Raw genomic sequence first — 15,716 nt, 5'->3', positions numbered from 1 at the left:
TTCCAAGTGTCAGACTCTCCCAAGAATAAATCAATGCAAAACATTTGCCCTGGATGCACTGGGAACTTGCACCTTTCCTTCAAGTCTTTTATTTTTTGAGTTCTTACCAAAAAAACCACAAACAAAACGGGGAAAAGACTAACAAAAGGAGGACAAAGCCTCAGCATGAGCTGGAGACCAGGGGTGTGGAAGGAATTGCAGGCTGAACCTCGCCGGGTCTGCAGGGCAGAGGTGGGAAGTCCCGAGGCCCCTGGGCATGTTGGGTCTGAGAAGGGAGGGGCAGGTCACTTAAAAAAATATATATATACTGTACATGTCCATACGTAGCATCCTGTGTCGGAACAGAAATCAGCCTGGGGTCACTGAGTGGAGGTCACGGGAGCTCTGCACAGCTCACTGGCTTGGCCAGCATGGACACCACAGCAGGCCATCTTCTGGGGAGGGAGGGGAAGTTAAAAAAAATTTCAATTCCAACCCATGGTGGGCAAAGGGCAGAGGCATGGAACTGATCACTACTTGGCTAAGAAATCTGGGCAAAGGAAACATGTTCAAATGTAAGATTTCCCGACTGTTTTCTCCATCTAGGAGAACAAAATAAAATCAAAATCTGGCATCTCCGACGCAGGGAAGGCACATTAACTAACCACAGTGGATCCTTGTTAGTGCTGACCATGTCCCAGGCAATGGGCTGAGTGCTTTAGATAGAATTTAACTTCAGTGAATCCTCACCACCAGCCCAGACCTGTATTACCCCCATTTATAGGCGGCTGGGTGGCTGCGGGGGCCTGCTCAGCCTGGCAGAGCACTCAACCCCTTCACCATCACCTGGGAGGCACGGAGCCATTGGAATGGCTTGTTCTGAGCAAACCATCTTTCCTCCCATGAAGAAATGCCCTCGAATTACAAAATCATAAGGAAAAGGAACTGACAGAGGTGAGGGAGTGACTGAGCTGTCCCTGGCCTCAAGCTTTATCCGCATGCACAAGAGGCACTACCTCAGTGCTCACCTCCCATGGTACGCCCAGTGTCAGTCATTGCTAGGATTGTTCTGGATCCTTCTGGGTCTGCAGCTCTGGTTCCTGGCATGACCCACTGACCCTGAGGAATGGAACCTCTTTCTCCACACCCCCTTCCCTTCAGGGCCTACCCACGAAGCCCTGTCTAGCTCCCTGGGACCACGGCAAATGCTGGAGTTGCCCTCCTGCCCTCCCCGGGTAGTGAATGATCAGCAAGGATTCCAGACTCAGGAAGCGTACCTGCCGCCTGGTGTCCTTCAGACCGTCTGCTCTGCCGTCTTCTTCTGTGAGGAGAGAGGCATGACAGGCTCTCGTACCTGAAGCATCTCCCCACCCTCACCGCCCCCACAAGCAGGGGACCTGATAGTTCCTCCTGAGGATTCGTGGCTCCCCTAGAACAGATACCGGGGATACAGGGATCCCCAGGGCAGGGACAGTGCCCCATCTACCCTGGAGGAAGAAGCGCAGAACTCTCGGCAGCAGCTTTTATGACCAGAGCAGGGGCCCTGCTGGCCACAGTGAGAACTGCATTTGCGTGGAAGGGCGCCCTCTTCAGGTGATCAGGACTTGACATGCATGAAGCAGATGGGTGTTTCTGCGGTGGGAATACCTTGCCAGCTGGGGCACGCACACCCCAGGGGATGTTTCCTCTTATCTGGAAACCTGCAACAGCCTACCTGGCCTCCCTGCCCCCTGGAGGGGCTCCCCTTCCTTCACCCACCATAAGAATATCCTTCTACTTCACAGACGAGACGGGGCCACTTCCGTGGCTCATGGCTCCTACACACACAGACTTCTTGCCTCCTCAGGGTGGCCTCCCCACCCCCAGCTCTTCCCCAGTGTCTCACAACACACAAGCCCCCAACTGGACCCTAAGAATGGAAAGGGCAGAGGGACCAAGTCTGGCTCGCCCATCCCCTACCCTGCAGTGCACAGGCTGGGGCTGATCACACGCACCCTGGGGACTGGGTTTGGGTCCCTTTTCTGGCTGGAGACCCCTCAGGAATTCACTCTACCTTTTTCTTCTTTTTCTTCTGGAATGGTGAGGCAGGGTCTTTGGTTGAGGCCTTTTTTGCTTTCTTCTTCTTATCCTTTTTTTCCTTGTCTTTTTTTCCTAAGGGAAGAAAGGAAACTTGCTAAACAACAGATGTTAATCTTAAGTGCTGGGGTCAACACGGAGAGACACACAGGGCAGGTCTCCAGGGGCCCTGTCCATGGACTGACCACCTGGACTACAACCGTTTTTCTTTAACTCACTTTTTAAAACTTCCACACATTTATTTTAAAAAGACACTTTCTACCTGTAAAATGGGAATGAAATGTCACCTACTATAGAGGGCTGGTGTGAGAGTTAGACAAGGCCCTGTCGCACAGCGAGGTGAGGGAGGGGTGGCTGTTGGCGAGGAGCCGGGACCCCGGGGAGCCTGAGCTGCAGGTGTGCGTGGCTTTGGCGGCTGTGAGTGCACGGGGGTAGGGGGGGTGCTCCAAGAGCGGAACATGCCCTGGAGCATGATCACCTCCCTGGCCGTAGTGGCCCTGAAGGTCCAGGGCTGGGTTCTGGCTTTGCCAGTCCTGCCCCCATGACCCTGACGACCACAATCAGCCCCCCTGTGCTGGCTGAGGGCTGCCTGCCTGCCAGCCCGCGTGGTGACCACAGCCCCCCGCGGCCGGGGCAGTGCGCTCGGCTGGCCACTTACTCTTGTCGGATTTCTTCTTCTCCTTCTTGCTCTTCGGGTTGCCTTCGTCTCCACCCTCACCCTTCGCCGTCCCTGGCCCCCCTTTCGGCTTCTCCTTGGCCCCTTGGGAGCCGGGAGACTCCTTCTCCTTCTTCTCCTTGATGTTACCACTCGCTCCGTCCCTCTTGGATTTCCCCTTGGGAGTCCTGGGGGCCTTTTCTGGGGAGGGAGCACGCTCCCTGCCTTCCCCGGCTGCCAGCAGCTTCTTCTTCTTGCTCTTGGAGGCCTTAGCGGTCGTCTGGTCTTCTGACAGCTTCCGCTTGTGGCCCAGCCGGCCCTTCTGGCCGCCCTCCTTGGCAGCATCCACAGCCTTCTTCCTCTCCTGCTCCAGCAGCTCCGTCAGAACCTTCACCACCGAGGCCTGCACCTGCGTGTCGCTCAGGGGCCAGGGCTCGCTCAGGAGGCGCCGGGTGATGTCGCTCTGCAGCGCCAGAGTGGAGGCCTGAGGGCTCCCAGGTCCCTTCTGGGGCTTCTGAGGTGTGGTGCTAGCCTCTCTTCTGCCTACAGAGAGAGGACCTGGGGTCACAGATCTGGGAGAATCAGGTCACACACCTCTCGTGGTGTGAAAGCCAAGGGGGTCCAGCACAGAACTGACCTCCTCGGACACGGTACAGACGGGGAAAGGGGGGCCCCACTGGGTCGCGCCCACACCTCTTCACCAGCTTTTAACTGGGAGCTCTTTTCTTGCTCCTCATACCAAAAACTCAAATTTGGGTTGGGGATGGAAAATAACTCCAGAATGTTAATGAAAGGGCCTGAAATCTATCAATGAAATCTAAGGTCAGACAGGAGGAAGGTGGGTTTTAGGTCTGACAACCAAACTCCATTTCCCTGTTTGTAAAAGGAGGGATAAACAGTGATCTCCCCCTATTCTAAACCATAGGTTCATAATAAAGGTGAAGGTCATGCAGCTGTTTAACTTGTGCCCATCTGCACACAGTGAGCCTACAGCCGTTCATGGTCAGGGGTCCAGGCGGCTTGGCCTGGGGGTGCTGGCTGCGGCATATTTGCACATGGTGGCTGACTAAGCAGGTTTGTTGCCTGCCAGAGTGACTTCTGGTGCAGCCTTTGTTTAGAATTTTCCACGCCTCTGCTCTCCTTTGATAATTGTGTGCTGACTACACGTGTGAAAAAACCCTTCCACAGCCCCCTCTAAAATGTCTCCCTGTCGCACCCGCCTCTCACAAAGGGAAGAAAGTGAGCAATGACTCCTCTGCCGACCCGGCACCAGGCAGGCTGAGGCTGAGAGCTCATGGGCTGGAGGGTGCAGGACATCCGCATATGTCCCAACGCCGCCCCTGACTTCCAGATGACTGGCAGATCTCCTCTCCATCTGGGGCCTCACGGGCACAAAAGCGACTACACACTGGGCTCTGGGAGGTGCTGGGTGGCTTGGTCCGGTTCAACATCAGGAGCCAGGGCTGGCCCTGCAGCGGGCCTGCAGCAGTGCATGCCCCAGAGCTCTGGTGGGCCAGGGGAGGTAGGCAGAGGGGGTCCCAGGACAGATGGAGGCCCAATTCAGTCCTGTGGGGCTTCTGGCAAGGACAGGAGTAGAGAAGGCTACACAAGGCTTGGCAAGGATGGTAGAGAAAGAGGCTGAGGAGGACACTACCTGGGAAAACTCTTCCCTGCAGCCCACTTCTCGGCTTCCTGTCTACAAACACCCTAGAAAACCAAGGCTGGGGAACCCCTAGAGCTGTCCCAGGTGTGCCCTGTGAGACACCTGTCCTTTAATGCTGGCAGAGTCGGAGGTGACTGATGGATGCCCCAGGCTGGGTGACCTGAGCACTCCAGACTGCCCCCGAAATACCACGTGGCTATTTTGTTTCCATGTACAGATGATAACCACACATAGAAAACTGCCTGGATGCACCACCCTCTGGCCCTGCCCCATACGGTTAAGACACTGAGGACCAGAGCGGCCAGGGGCTTCTTTGAGGCTTCGGAGCCAGTCAGTCCCTCGCCCAGGGTCTTCCTCATGTGCTGGAGACTTCTCCAAATGTGGCCCCACCCTCCATCTGAGCTATCCTGAAGTCCCTACACCCCTCATCATGAGCCCACTTGTTAGGAAGAAAAGTCAACAAGGACGGCTACAGAGAGCCAAGGTCTAAGCTTTAAGTCAAGGTGTATGTCCCCTAAGGCAGGGGTCCATCACCCTGCCAGGTGCACCAGCATCCCACAGGAGCCAGACACCTGGGGTGGGCCCCCTGCAGTTTGATGAGCACCTCCAGGCCTGACATAGGGGTACCAGGCCTCATTGGGGGAGGCCCTGCTGGCAGACAGGATCCTGCTGGTGGGACTGCTCCTGAGGCAGGGACTGCCTTGTCGCTCCACGTCCTGATGTGTCCTTGCTGCAGCCCTTGACTCACCTGTTTTAGGGGACATGGTGCCTGCTGCTTGGGGCTGCTCCACTTCCTGCTTGCCATCCAAGGCATCTTTGGTGATCGAAGTAGAAGAAATGGAGGGGTTGGGATCTGGTTTGGGAGTGGCCTTTGAAGCCTTTGAAGCCTGGGAACTGGCTGGAGTCAGCCTGGGGGTCACATAACCTGAGAGGAGAGACTGAAGAAGCCCAGTGTGAAAGAGGTGGGGGCCCTGCCCCACCCAGCCCAGTGCAGGGCCCGCTGAGGACAGCAGCCCAGGGACCCCTGAGATGGCCGGTCCTGCGGGTGGTGGGCACATAAACCTTCCATGTGTACCTCCTGCACTATTTTAATTAATACATATTTTAAACAGGCACATTTAAAAGGAAATTTCTTAGTACTAATGTGAATGAAAAAGCAGTAGCACTTGCCATGTATAGATGATAAACTTAAAAGAAATTCCATCTGTTCAAGAATGTTTTTATCTGGGAATCATCAAAATCAAGGCAAACCCTTTCTATAGACTCCAGAGTCCACTACTCATGACTTTATGCTGAAATGGGGCCTCAGGGGAGGAGGGCCCCTGGGAAGAAGGGTCCAGACCCCCGCCCCAGGGGATGGCTTCGGCCTAACGCTGCTCAGGCGGGCAGGAGCCTGGTCTGGGGCTCCTGCCCCAAGACCCTTTGGTTGCCAGCCCCTTCCCTTGCAGTTACCTGGGAAGGTTCCACCACCTCATCATCACTGGACTCTGCTGTGGTCTCTTCCACCAAGGTCTCCCTCTTGGAGGCGGCTGCACCTACTGGAGAAGCACAGGTGTCCCGCTGGGAGTCCAGGTACCCCTTGCCAGCCGGGTGGTGCAGAGCCCTTCACGAGGGCCCTGGGATGGCCTGGCCCCTCTGTCTGTGCATCACTCTCCAGCCCAAGGCTCCCTCTGCTCTTCCAAGGTCAGCTGCTATTCACAGCATTCTAGGGGAGACATCTGAGCACCATACTCTTCCATTCCTGAGGCCCTACTTATACTTCCTGACTGTCCTGTGGTGGGGGAGGGCATGGCCCTGGGGTTTTTGGGGGGTCAGTTATGGGAGCCTGATACCAAAAAGCCAAGAGTAGCCAAATAGAAGAATCAGAGGTCTCTGACATCATTTGGACCAACTTCCTCATGCAGCTGGGCAGGCGGGGTAACTGAGGCCCCGTGTGGGATGCCTGGGCCAAAGTCCCAGAATAAGTGGAGGCAGAGAGCAGAGGCCTGAGGCTGGGGCTCCACCCTGGCCCCCAGCCTTCCCCTCCCAGGACCCTCACCTGGCCTGTGGGCTGACGGGGCCGTCTGGGGCCCCTCAGTGTCTTCCTCGCTCCCTGAAGAGCTGCCGCTACTGTCGTCGCTGTCGTCTGAGGTCCCAGAGGCCTTGGCTTTGGGGCGTCCCGAGGGAGTGGCCATGGCCCGCTTGGCTGTAGGAACCTCAGGCTTTTTAGGCTTGTCAGTCACTTTGGCCTGCGCAGGGGTGTTCTGGGGACTCGTCACAGGGAGTGTTCCCAAAGCACTGTCAGTCTAATTTGGTGAAGGGAGAGAGTGGAAGGAGAAATTAGGGGAAGTAAGATCTGGGCACCCTGTGGGCTGCTTAGCACACAGGCCTCATTTAACACCCCCACAACTCTCTAAGGTAGGCAGCGGAGGCCGAGGGAGGCAAGTGTGTGTGCTAAGGTTACTGGGCAGCTAAGTGCTGGTGCTGGGACTCAGGCCCCTGCCTGGGCCCAGCCTTCTACCCTCTGTGGTCTCTGATCACCATCCCCTTCAGGGTGGGCCCTGGCCCCCTTGGTTCCCCAGCTCACCCCACTTGAAGACGAGGTCTTGGCAGGAGGAGACTTGGACTCAGTGGCTTTCTGGGCAAGGACCTTCAGGGCAGCCTGGGTCAGCGGGAGGTGAGCTGGGTTCGTCTTTGTCACCTATGGACAGCCAAAGACAGCCATGAGACTTTCGGATTCTCAGGATGCCACCTAGGCCACACACCTGTCAGATCCTGTCTGGCTGGGGTGGGAGGGGACCTCTATCTGCAAGAGGAGCCTTGGGGCTGGAAAGGGACTGAGGGGCAAAGGTGCAATGCAACCATCTGGACAGAAAATGGGGCCAGGCTTGGGGTTATGGGCTAATCATCGTTCTCAGAGGATCCAAAGACAGCTCCCAGCCCAGGGGAGGGCAGTGGCTTAGGCCCTGCTGGACGCTCCACCACTCTATCTGAGCCTCCGGCCTCGTGGCTGCAACAGCCTCCTCGACGGTCTCCCTCCTGCAGCTCCTGCTTCCCACACCCACCAGCGGCCATGGAGAGAGAACTGAACAAGAACTAGGCCTGACTCCTTGCTGAGACCCCAGGCCCCCTACGGCCCTCATCATGGGCTGGCAAGCCTGGCCCCTCTGCCCCACCTTCTTTTAACTGTCGCACCCCAAGCACTTCCCCAGAGGCCCCTGCACTGGGTCTCCCCGCCTGGAGTGCTCCCCAGCTCACCCAGGCCAGCTGCTTCTCTGGCCTTAGTGTTGCCTCCTTGAGGAGGCCACTCTGGCCCGTCCTTCCTAAAGCAGGTCATCCCACCGCTCTCCAGTATATCCTGTTTCCTTCAAAGCACCCACCAGCTGGTGACTACTTTATTTTCTGGACTCCTTGTTTAAGGGCTGCCTCCTGTCTTGGGAACTCCATGAGGGCAGGGACCCTCCTGTCCTCCTGCTGTATCCCCAGAGCCCGGCATGGACAGACACTCAGCACCATCTACTGGCTGAACAGCCAAACCGATGCAGCACGTTGGGTGCAGTGACCACGACCCAGCCACCCACTTAGCACCCATGCTCCCAGTCGTGAGGAGCCCCTCTGAATGGGGGTGCCCAAGTCCTGCTGTGGCCTCCCCCAGCTCTTCCCTTCCTTCTCAGAAAAAAGGGGCGGTATGCAATGGGTCAGGCAACCAACTGCCATGACGGCCCCAAGAACAATGGAATAGGAGCCAGGAGCTCTGGGTTCCGACCCTGCCTAATCCTGGACCCATCGTGACTCTCTCGCCGAGGGGGTGGCACTTAGTTTCATCATGTGAAAATGAGCCGTTAACTCTCCCCTGCCTGGTTTCCAGGTCCCAGCAAGGACCAAAGAAAAATGCACGGAAAGTGGTGAAGCCTGGGAAGAACGCTAAGGGTCACTATGATGAGTGCCAGCAAAGGCCAACTTTTGTTGCCTTTCAAAACCAGGAGGGAAAAAACAAACCAAAAGCCTGATGTCGGAAAAGCTGCTGCGGGACTCACAGAGCAGCACTGGCTCTGCCAGGGCTCTGGCTTCGAGGGGGCGGGTGAGAGAAACCAAGGTGCCACCCAGTGGCCTTATGGGGAAGCGAGGGCAGAGCAGGCCGCCCCCCAACCCCGCCTCGCCCGCCAGGTACCTGAGTGGCTGGCGCCTCCTGCTTCTTGCCTTCGGACACCGGAGTGGACTCCTCATTGCTGCTGGCTCTGGGGGATGTCCTCGGCTGGGCTGTGGGCACCGTCACCACATTGGTTCTAACGGCTGAGATGAAGTGGGATGGGGGCACGTCAGCTCACAGAAGCCCGTGGCCTCCCCAGCGCGGCAATACCCAATTTATCAGCCCTTCCTGGGGTCCTGGTGCTGCGCCCAGGGCCTAGCGGTAGAAGCCACTTTAATCCCCTCCCTGAGCCTGCCAGGTAGGAGCTGCCACTGTCTCCACATTACAAGGCTCAGGGAGATGACACGGCTGCCATCACCCTAGGCTTCCTCCTCGGCTCCTCCTCCTCACTTCAGTCCCCTTGGCTGGCCAGGCAGCTCCTGAGCAACGGGCAGAGCACCGGCGCCAAACTGGACTTTCCATGCATTTACAACAGTCTCTCTTGAGAATCACTGCAGTCGCGTGCAGAGGCTCAGTTACGCCATGCTCACTGTGGCGCTGTTTGTAACAGCCCCAAACCACAGACAAAACCCTCGGCTTCCTCCAACACGGTACTGGCTAGACAGCCTGTGGGATCCCCACCCAAGTGACCACTTTGTAGCCAGCAGGAACCACACTGTAAATACACAATGTCAGAATCTCTCAAGTAGAGATTACTGAACATATATACAGTGTGGTCTCACTAAAAACACACGGTATATCTTAGGTTTTTGTAAAGTTAATAGCTGTAAATGTTAACAATAACTGCTCTGGACAATGGGATTACAAATGATGTTTTTTCTTTTGTGCTTATTTGCGTTTCTTAATTAGCCCACCTAGCTCAGGTATTAATATCCTCATTTAAAAGTGTTCTAATAACACTAATAGTAATTAATAATCACTATTATTACCTTTTTTTTTTTTGCTAACACTGGTAGAATCACAGGTTGTCCAAAGTCAAAGAAACTCCAGATCTGATCCTGTCTCCAGGAACCCTTCCCTACAACGTCTCTGTTCGGGGATTCCCTAACCCCCTTTCTTTGCCACCGGGAATGGGAGGCTCGCTGCCACCTTGCAGCCCTCTCCACAGACTATATAAAAACCTGGCCCTGCAGCTTCTAGCCTCTGGTCTGGGTTCTAACCTTTGGAATCAGCACAGAGAAGCCCTAGCAACTATTTCTCCTGAAACAGCCCCTCACTGGGATGAACCAATGCATGGCCCAAGCCTTGCCCTAGGCCCCTCCCAAACAACAACCTACTGCGTGACTCAGTCCTGGGCCTTAATGGACGGGTGGTGGTGGTGGGTGGTGGGTGCGCGTGTGTGTCCGTGTGCCTGCCTGGCAGCTGCAGCAGGGGAGTCAGCCCTGCATAGCGGGCCCGCGCTCACCAGGAGTCAAGCATTGCGTGGCGGGGATCACATCCTCATCCTCACTCTCAGAGGAGCTCCTGGCTGTGCTCTCTGAGGCCCGGGCCTTCCTCGGGGCGCTCGCAGCCTGGGCTTGGGCGGGGGTAGCAGCTGGGCCAGCTGGACTACGATTAGGGTCGACAAAAATCAGAGGGGTTTTAATCACCTTGAAAAACAAAAACAAAACACAACCCCCCAGTGATTAAAGGCTTGGCCAGGGGAAGGGGAAGGTGGGTAGGGGAGGGTTTCACAAGGCAAGGGGTCCAGAGAGCTCGGGGCAGCCAGTCATAGTCAGAGGCCATTCCAGCTGCCCAGGGCACTCCCAGCTCACTCCCAGCCCGCGCACCCGCTAAGACCCAGCACAGCACCTCACAGCTCACAGGAGCCCATCCGACCCTCACATAAACCCCTGAGGTCAGCAGTATTAGCTCCATACAAATAGGAAGAACACAAGCCCAGAGAGAGGAGGAGAGTTGCCCAAGGTCACACAGCCTAACTGAAACAGAGCCAGGGCCAGAACATCCAACTCAGCTTCCTTTCTCTGGCTGACCTCAGAGACAGACACTTGCTGAGTCGGGTGCTCTAAGCAGCGTAACCCTTGCCGCCTGGTTGTAATACATCATCTGCCCGGGGAGTTGTTCATAATCTAGTTGCCCCGACCCCCAAGATTCTGATGCCTCCTCCTGAGGCGCAGCCCAGGATTCAGCAACCCAACGACATCAGCCCAGTATCTGCATGCAGAAAGCTAACAGATTTAAGACCGAAGAGACTCAGCACAGTGTGTGGCCCTTATCTGAACACTCCAGATATGGAAAATAGCATTCATGAGACAAACGGGGAAATGGGGGTGATGACTGGGCAGGTCAAACTTTTTAGTGACTGTGGTTGTGCTTTAAAAAAAGAAGAAGAATCCAGGGGCGTCGGGGAACTGAGTGGAGGCTTGGATAAAAGCAGTCTGTTCACAAATTCAGCACTGTTGGAGAAATGTCGGGGTTGGGGACGGTACACAGGAGCTCTGTACACTCTTCTACCTTTGGGTACGCTTTACATTTTCCAGTAAGGCATTAAAAGAAAGGGAAAAAGTGCAATAGCTTACTGGTATTCTGCAGATGTTGGGAACCACAGCTCCAGCAAATATGCCCACTGCACAGAAGGGCACTTGGACAGCACAGGGAGCCTACTTTCCATTCCCCCAAATTCAGGTCTGGTCTGAGTTCTGCCCTCAGTGGGGAGACGCAGGGCAGCAGAAGGCAGCTGCCTGAAGCTACAGCCTGGAACCCAGGTCTCTGCCCACCTCCTGAGCCAGACTCTGCACCCGCCCAGGGTGCTGCAGGAGAGGTCAGTGAAAAGGAAAGCAGAAAGGTGCCCGCCTGAAGGGGGGAAGCTGTGCTGAGCTTGGGCCCTTCCTACCCCTGCCAAACAGCCTCCCCCGCAGCTGCTCTGATCTGCCACTTCCAGAGCCTTCCTTCCCACGTGATGAAAGAGAGAAGGATGGAAAGTGGGAGAAGGCTTACAGTTGAGGGAGGGGGGATCTATATATATGTGAGAAGACAGAGGAACAGATTGTCGGGGACCAAGAGAGGCAACGAACCCACTGAGGCAAACAATAGCGTCTGGAATGTTAAAAGCAGCTCTGCAGCAAAAGCCTCCTCCCTGTTGCACCTGCCCACGCTGCCTGCCCGGCCTCGGGGCTGGGGGCAGGGCAGGGGGCCTGGCTCTGGGGGGCGGGGCACGGGGGGGGGGGGGACTGCAGCTGAGTCCTGGGCCCTGGATGGGAGAGGAGTGCATGATGGCAGAGTTCAAAGGTGGGCTGCCCTGCCCAGGGTTGTGGGGGATGCACTTCTGATCCCTCCTCTGCCATGACCTCACTGTGTGGTCCAGCTCTGAGCTTCGTGGGCCTCAGTCTCCCACCTGCTGAAAGGGCTATTAGCAACCCCAGCCCGGGCTCACTCACTGGAAGGCCTCTGGTGTGTTTTGGAAACCGTAAAGCACAGGAGACACAGGTGACAGGGGCCTTCTTTTGGGGCTGGGTCAGAAAAGACTGAAGCTGAAGCAGCCCGAACATCTGGCTGGACCACCCTGTAGGCACTGTGCAGTGAGGGCCCAGAGGGGACACAGGGACACCCTTCCTACTGCAGGGTCCGATGTCTGCAGAAGCAACGCCATGGGGCCTTCTAGAAGTCACAGCTGAGTATATCCCAACAGTGTCCTTGTCCAGCATGAGGCAGATTGGCAGTAGGGGGCAGACTAGCCCAGGTTGCTGACCCTGGGGACAAGGGACACAGCCACAGAGGCACATGAGCTCTGGAGGGCAGCACTTCTCCTAAGCCTCTCCCAGAACTGCCTGAGCCAGCCCCACTCCGGGGAGCTGAGAAATCCCACTCTTGGGAATGTGGCCCGGAGCCTCCATGGCTCACCAGCCCCCAGGGAGTCCCACCCCAGGGGTTGAGAAGGCTGAGGCTTAGAAAGGGCAAGCGGCCCCACCCAGGGTGACAAGCAAACTGGTGTGAGAGTCAGGACTGGAAGTTAGTCCTCCAGGCACCAGACAGGGAATTCATTCCTTCCAGGACCAAGCATGCTAGGCCTCTGATTTAATGCCCTGATTTAGTCTCCTACAGGTCTCCTCTTTCTCTCTGACTCAACTTGAAACTCTGAAACGGGGCCTATGTCTTTTTAACTCGATACTTATCCCAGGCCCCAGCACAGACCCTGGCCTGGGGTTAATGCCAGCACAACAGGACTGAGCCACAGACCACCCCTTACCTCCTCTGCCTCCCAGCCCGGGGCTCTGCTCACCCTGGCCATCAATCCCTTTCCCCCACTGATGGGCTAATAATAAAAAAAACAGGCAAACTTATCAATAGAGAAGTGCTTGATAAACACATAAGAATGGTAATAATCATAATTAGTAAGCTGGGGAATAAGGAGCTAAAAACCCCCCAGTTGGGAGGAGGCTGCAGCTTCCCCAGGCTATGCCGTCTTCCCTGAATCCTCCTGGGGAATGCACAAAGTGCCGACTTTTTTTCCTTCATTTTTAATAGGGACTCCAGGATCTTCAGGACTAACGTACCAATTAAATGGTTCAGTTTAAGCATGATGTTCATTTTAATTGTGTTAGTCCACCCCCGCAGAGAGGGGCGAAGCGGCCCCCTCCCTCCCAGCTGTTTCGATCCTGCTCAGAGGAGGCAGCCTCCAAAAGGCTCCACAGAGAGCCAGAGGGCAGTGCCCAAGCCCTGCTTTCTTCCTGCCCTGGAGAGGGCAGTGCCGGGGAGCAGGTCAGACTGTGGACAGCCTGGGTCCAAACGCTAGGTCTGTCCCCTGGTTATAGCCATGTACTGCTGGGGCAGTTCACCCAACTTCTCTGGGCCTCATTCCTTCCTCCTCAAAAATGGGAATAGAAGTGGCACCTACCCTCATTGGGCTGTTGCAGGGATTAAACAGAATAACGTAAGTATGGGGCTTAGCACAGTCCTTGGCACTCAGGAAGTAACGAGTAATGTTAGATGTCGTTGTCCATTATTTTCCTAATTTATGTTATTAAGGAGAGAAAGGCAGTGAGCACCCCAACACAGGGGGTGTGCCAACACTCTCTGACTCCACTGATGGACTGATTAGCAAGTGGTATGATATCTAAGGGGAGATGGTTAGGGAGACCCCACTGGTCTGAGGGTTGCAGACTCCAGCATCTCTGAGGGGCCTGGCAGATGCTTCTAGGATCTTGGAGCTAGAGGGGGACAAACGGCAGTGCCGTCTGCTGGAAAGGCTTGGGGGTCACAGAAGCTTGGACGCCTGCTCAGTGGATGTGGACCTCTAGAGTTGAGGAGACGAGGTGGGCTTGGTCCCATCCTCAGGGGAAGAGTCAGGGAGGACGGCCAGTGTGGCATCGTGTGAAGTTGGGCTGCAGGTGCATGAGCCAGGTCTCGGACCAAGCCTGCGGGACTGACAGGCCTTGCAGAGAAGACTCCTGGTCCCAAACAGGAAGCATGGGTATGCAGGAAGCCAGGGGCCCGGTGTCTACCCCTTCCTCGGCTTCTTATAGGTCATAACAACTTGGGGAAATCATTTCAAGTTGTTTAGCCTTGATTCCTGCCGCACCATCACGTGCCCTCCTGCAGCACCAGGCTCCCTACAGGGCAGCACACTGTGTACCTGAGCCAGCGCAGAGGCGGGAGGCAGGACCGTTTTCAGCTGAAATGTCCTGGCCTCTGAATGGTTACGGCCCAGGACAAGCCCAGGCCGTGGTGCTGGTGGGTGGGGGAGCCAGCTCTGACCCTACACTGTCTGCCTCTGAAGCCTGGATGTTCAACAACGCTCTGCCGCCTGCCTCCCGGGTTACCATGAAGATGATGTGTCAAAACAGAGGAAAGAGCTCAGGAAACTGTGAAGTGCTGTTTAAGTGGGACAGAACTGCCCTCGCCCCCAGAGGCCCACCCGCCCAGCTCGGAGCCTGCAGTGTCCTCAGAGAGAAGGCCCAGCCTACCTGGCTGTCCGGCAGCTCCTCGTCACTGCTGGCTGAGGACTCTTTTGCCTTCTTCTCCGGGGGTGCTGGGGCCAGGGTCTTGCTACTGGCGGTTTTGGAGTTACCCTCCTTCTGAGGGGACAAGCACATGGTGGAAGCATTCATTAGTGAAGGGGAGCACAAGTGAGGGGCCGGGGGTGGGGAGACCACGATCAGCGAGCAGAGACCCTCACACACGCTGGCCCTCTGGGAAGGTAGTGTGACCCTTACCCCCACAAGTACATGGGGATACAGCTTGCTGGCCGGCATGCCCCACAGCCACTGGCAACATAGGCCTCCACTCTGCCCATCCTCCCTCCAGAGCTGATTTTGAACAAGAAAGGGCTGTTTGAGTCAGACACCACCAAAACCTGAGGGCTGGCGTGCTGTTGGCCAGGTGTCTGAATGAGAGGTGACGGCAGCCTGGGACAAGATTGCAGGGGTGAGCTAGTAGCCTCAGCACAGCTCACATCCGGCTGTCACAAGCACCCCCAGCTAAAAGCAGGAGCTGACGGTGTCATCCCCTATCGGGCCAGGCATAAATGAGGGGGGCTGGGTGGGTGTGAACAGCAGTTGGGGGCCAAAGGAAGACTCGGAAAGCAGTGACTAATTAGCAGGCACTGGTTGTGACCAGCTCAGGGGCAAAGGGCAGCTCTGTGCTTCCCTACAATGTGAAGGCCCCACCTTGCACTACTCAGCCCAGCCAGAAAATCAGGAACCTATGTTGCCAGAGCCTCCAATTTCTCAAGAAGCTAGAAGATCCTGATTTATGTGTGTATTTCCCAATTTTGAATGGGTCAAATACAATACACACTGCAACAGCCATGCCCCCATGTCTTCCTTGCTAACAGAACCCTGACTCGGTTCTGGTGGCCCCCACCACGGGCTTTGGAGAGGGTGGCCCCTTCTCCTAGCCAGTCATGGGAACTACAGGCCCCTCATTGGTGAGTGTTTTTTTGGGAGGTGGGGAAGGGAGGGAGCATGTGACTTAGACCTGGTCAAGGAGACAAGGAAGAGGGGAAGTCAACTGGGGGATTTCCTAGCTCTTTAGGAGACGCTGCAGCCCTGCTGTGACAATGAGGCAGGTAAAGCATAGAGATGTAAGAAATCTGAGTAACTAATAAGGCTGAGCTGAAGGAACCACCTTTACAGCAGCCTTACCCTGAAACTTCATACTCTGGGAGATACCCAGTTTCCTTACTCCCTAAACTCTTATGAGTTAGGTTTTCACTTGTAGATTAGAACATCCTGACTGAGACAACAACCCATTTAAAACTTAAACAAACAAAAAGC

General features: G+C 55.9%; 1 protein-coding gene across 12 annotated transcripts in view; it reads right to left on the bottom strand.

Annotated features, from left to right (window-relative positions):
• Positions 1-54: 54 nt before the first annotated feature.
• Positions 55-15,716, bottom strand: part of TCOF1 (treacle ribosome biogenesis factor 1) — a 35,362-nt gene continuing 19,700 nt past the window's right edge. For 8 of the 12 annotated variants that reach the window (XM_032477102.1, XM_032477107.1, XM_014567376.2 and 5 more), the window contains 11 exons: positions 14,406-14,516; positions 9,908-10,091; positions 8,524-8,645; positions 6,940-7,053; positions 6,412-6,658; positions 5,826-5,911; positions 5,122-5,311; positions 2,714-3,253; positions 2,033-2,130; positions 1,257-1,300; positions 55-434 (listed from right to left, as the gene is read on the bottom strand). In XM_032477102.1, the coding sequence (XP_032332993.1) occupies positions 1,274-1,300; positions 2,033-2,130; positions 2,714-3,253; positions 5,122-5,311; positions 5,826-5,911; positions 6,412-6,658; positions 6,940-7,053; positions 8,524-8,645; positions 9,908-10,091; positions 14,406-14,516 (1,719 nt within the window). In that variant the 3' untranslated portion in view covers positions 55-434; positions 1,257-1,273. The remainder of the gene's footprint in view (positions 435-1,256; positions 1,301-2,032; positions 2,131-2,713; positions 3,254-5,121; positions 5,312-5,825; positions 5,912-6,411; positions 6,659-6,939; positions 7,054-8,523; positions 8,646-9,907; positions 10,092-14,405; positions 14,517-15,716) is intronic. The other 4 variants (XM_032477105.1, XM_032477113.1, XM_032477103.1 and 1 more) reach the window with 3 other exon arrangements.

The sequence above is a fragment of the Camelus ferus genome, chromosome 3 (genome assembly GCF_009834535.1).
Source record: "Camelus ferus isolate YT-003-E chromosome 3, BCGSAC_Cfer_1.0, whole genome shotgun sequence".
Taxonomy (NCBI): Eukaryota; Metazoa; Chordata; class Mammalia; order Artiodactyla; family Camelidae; genus Camelus; species Camelus ferus.
This window is presented reverse-complemented; position numbering and strand designations above follow the sequence as displayed.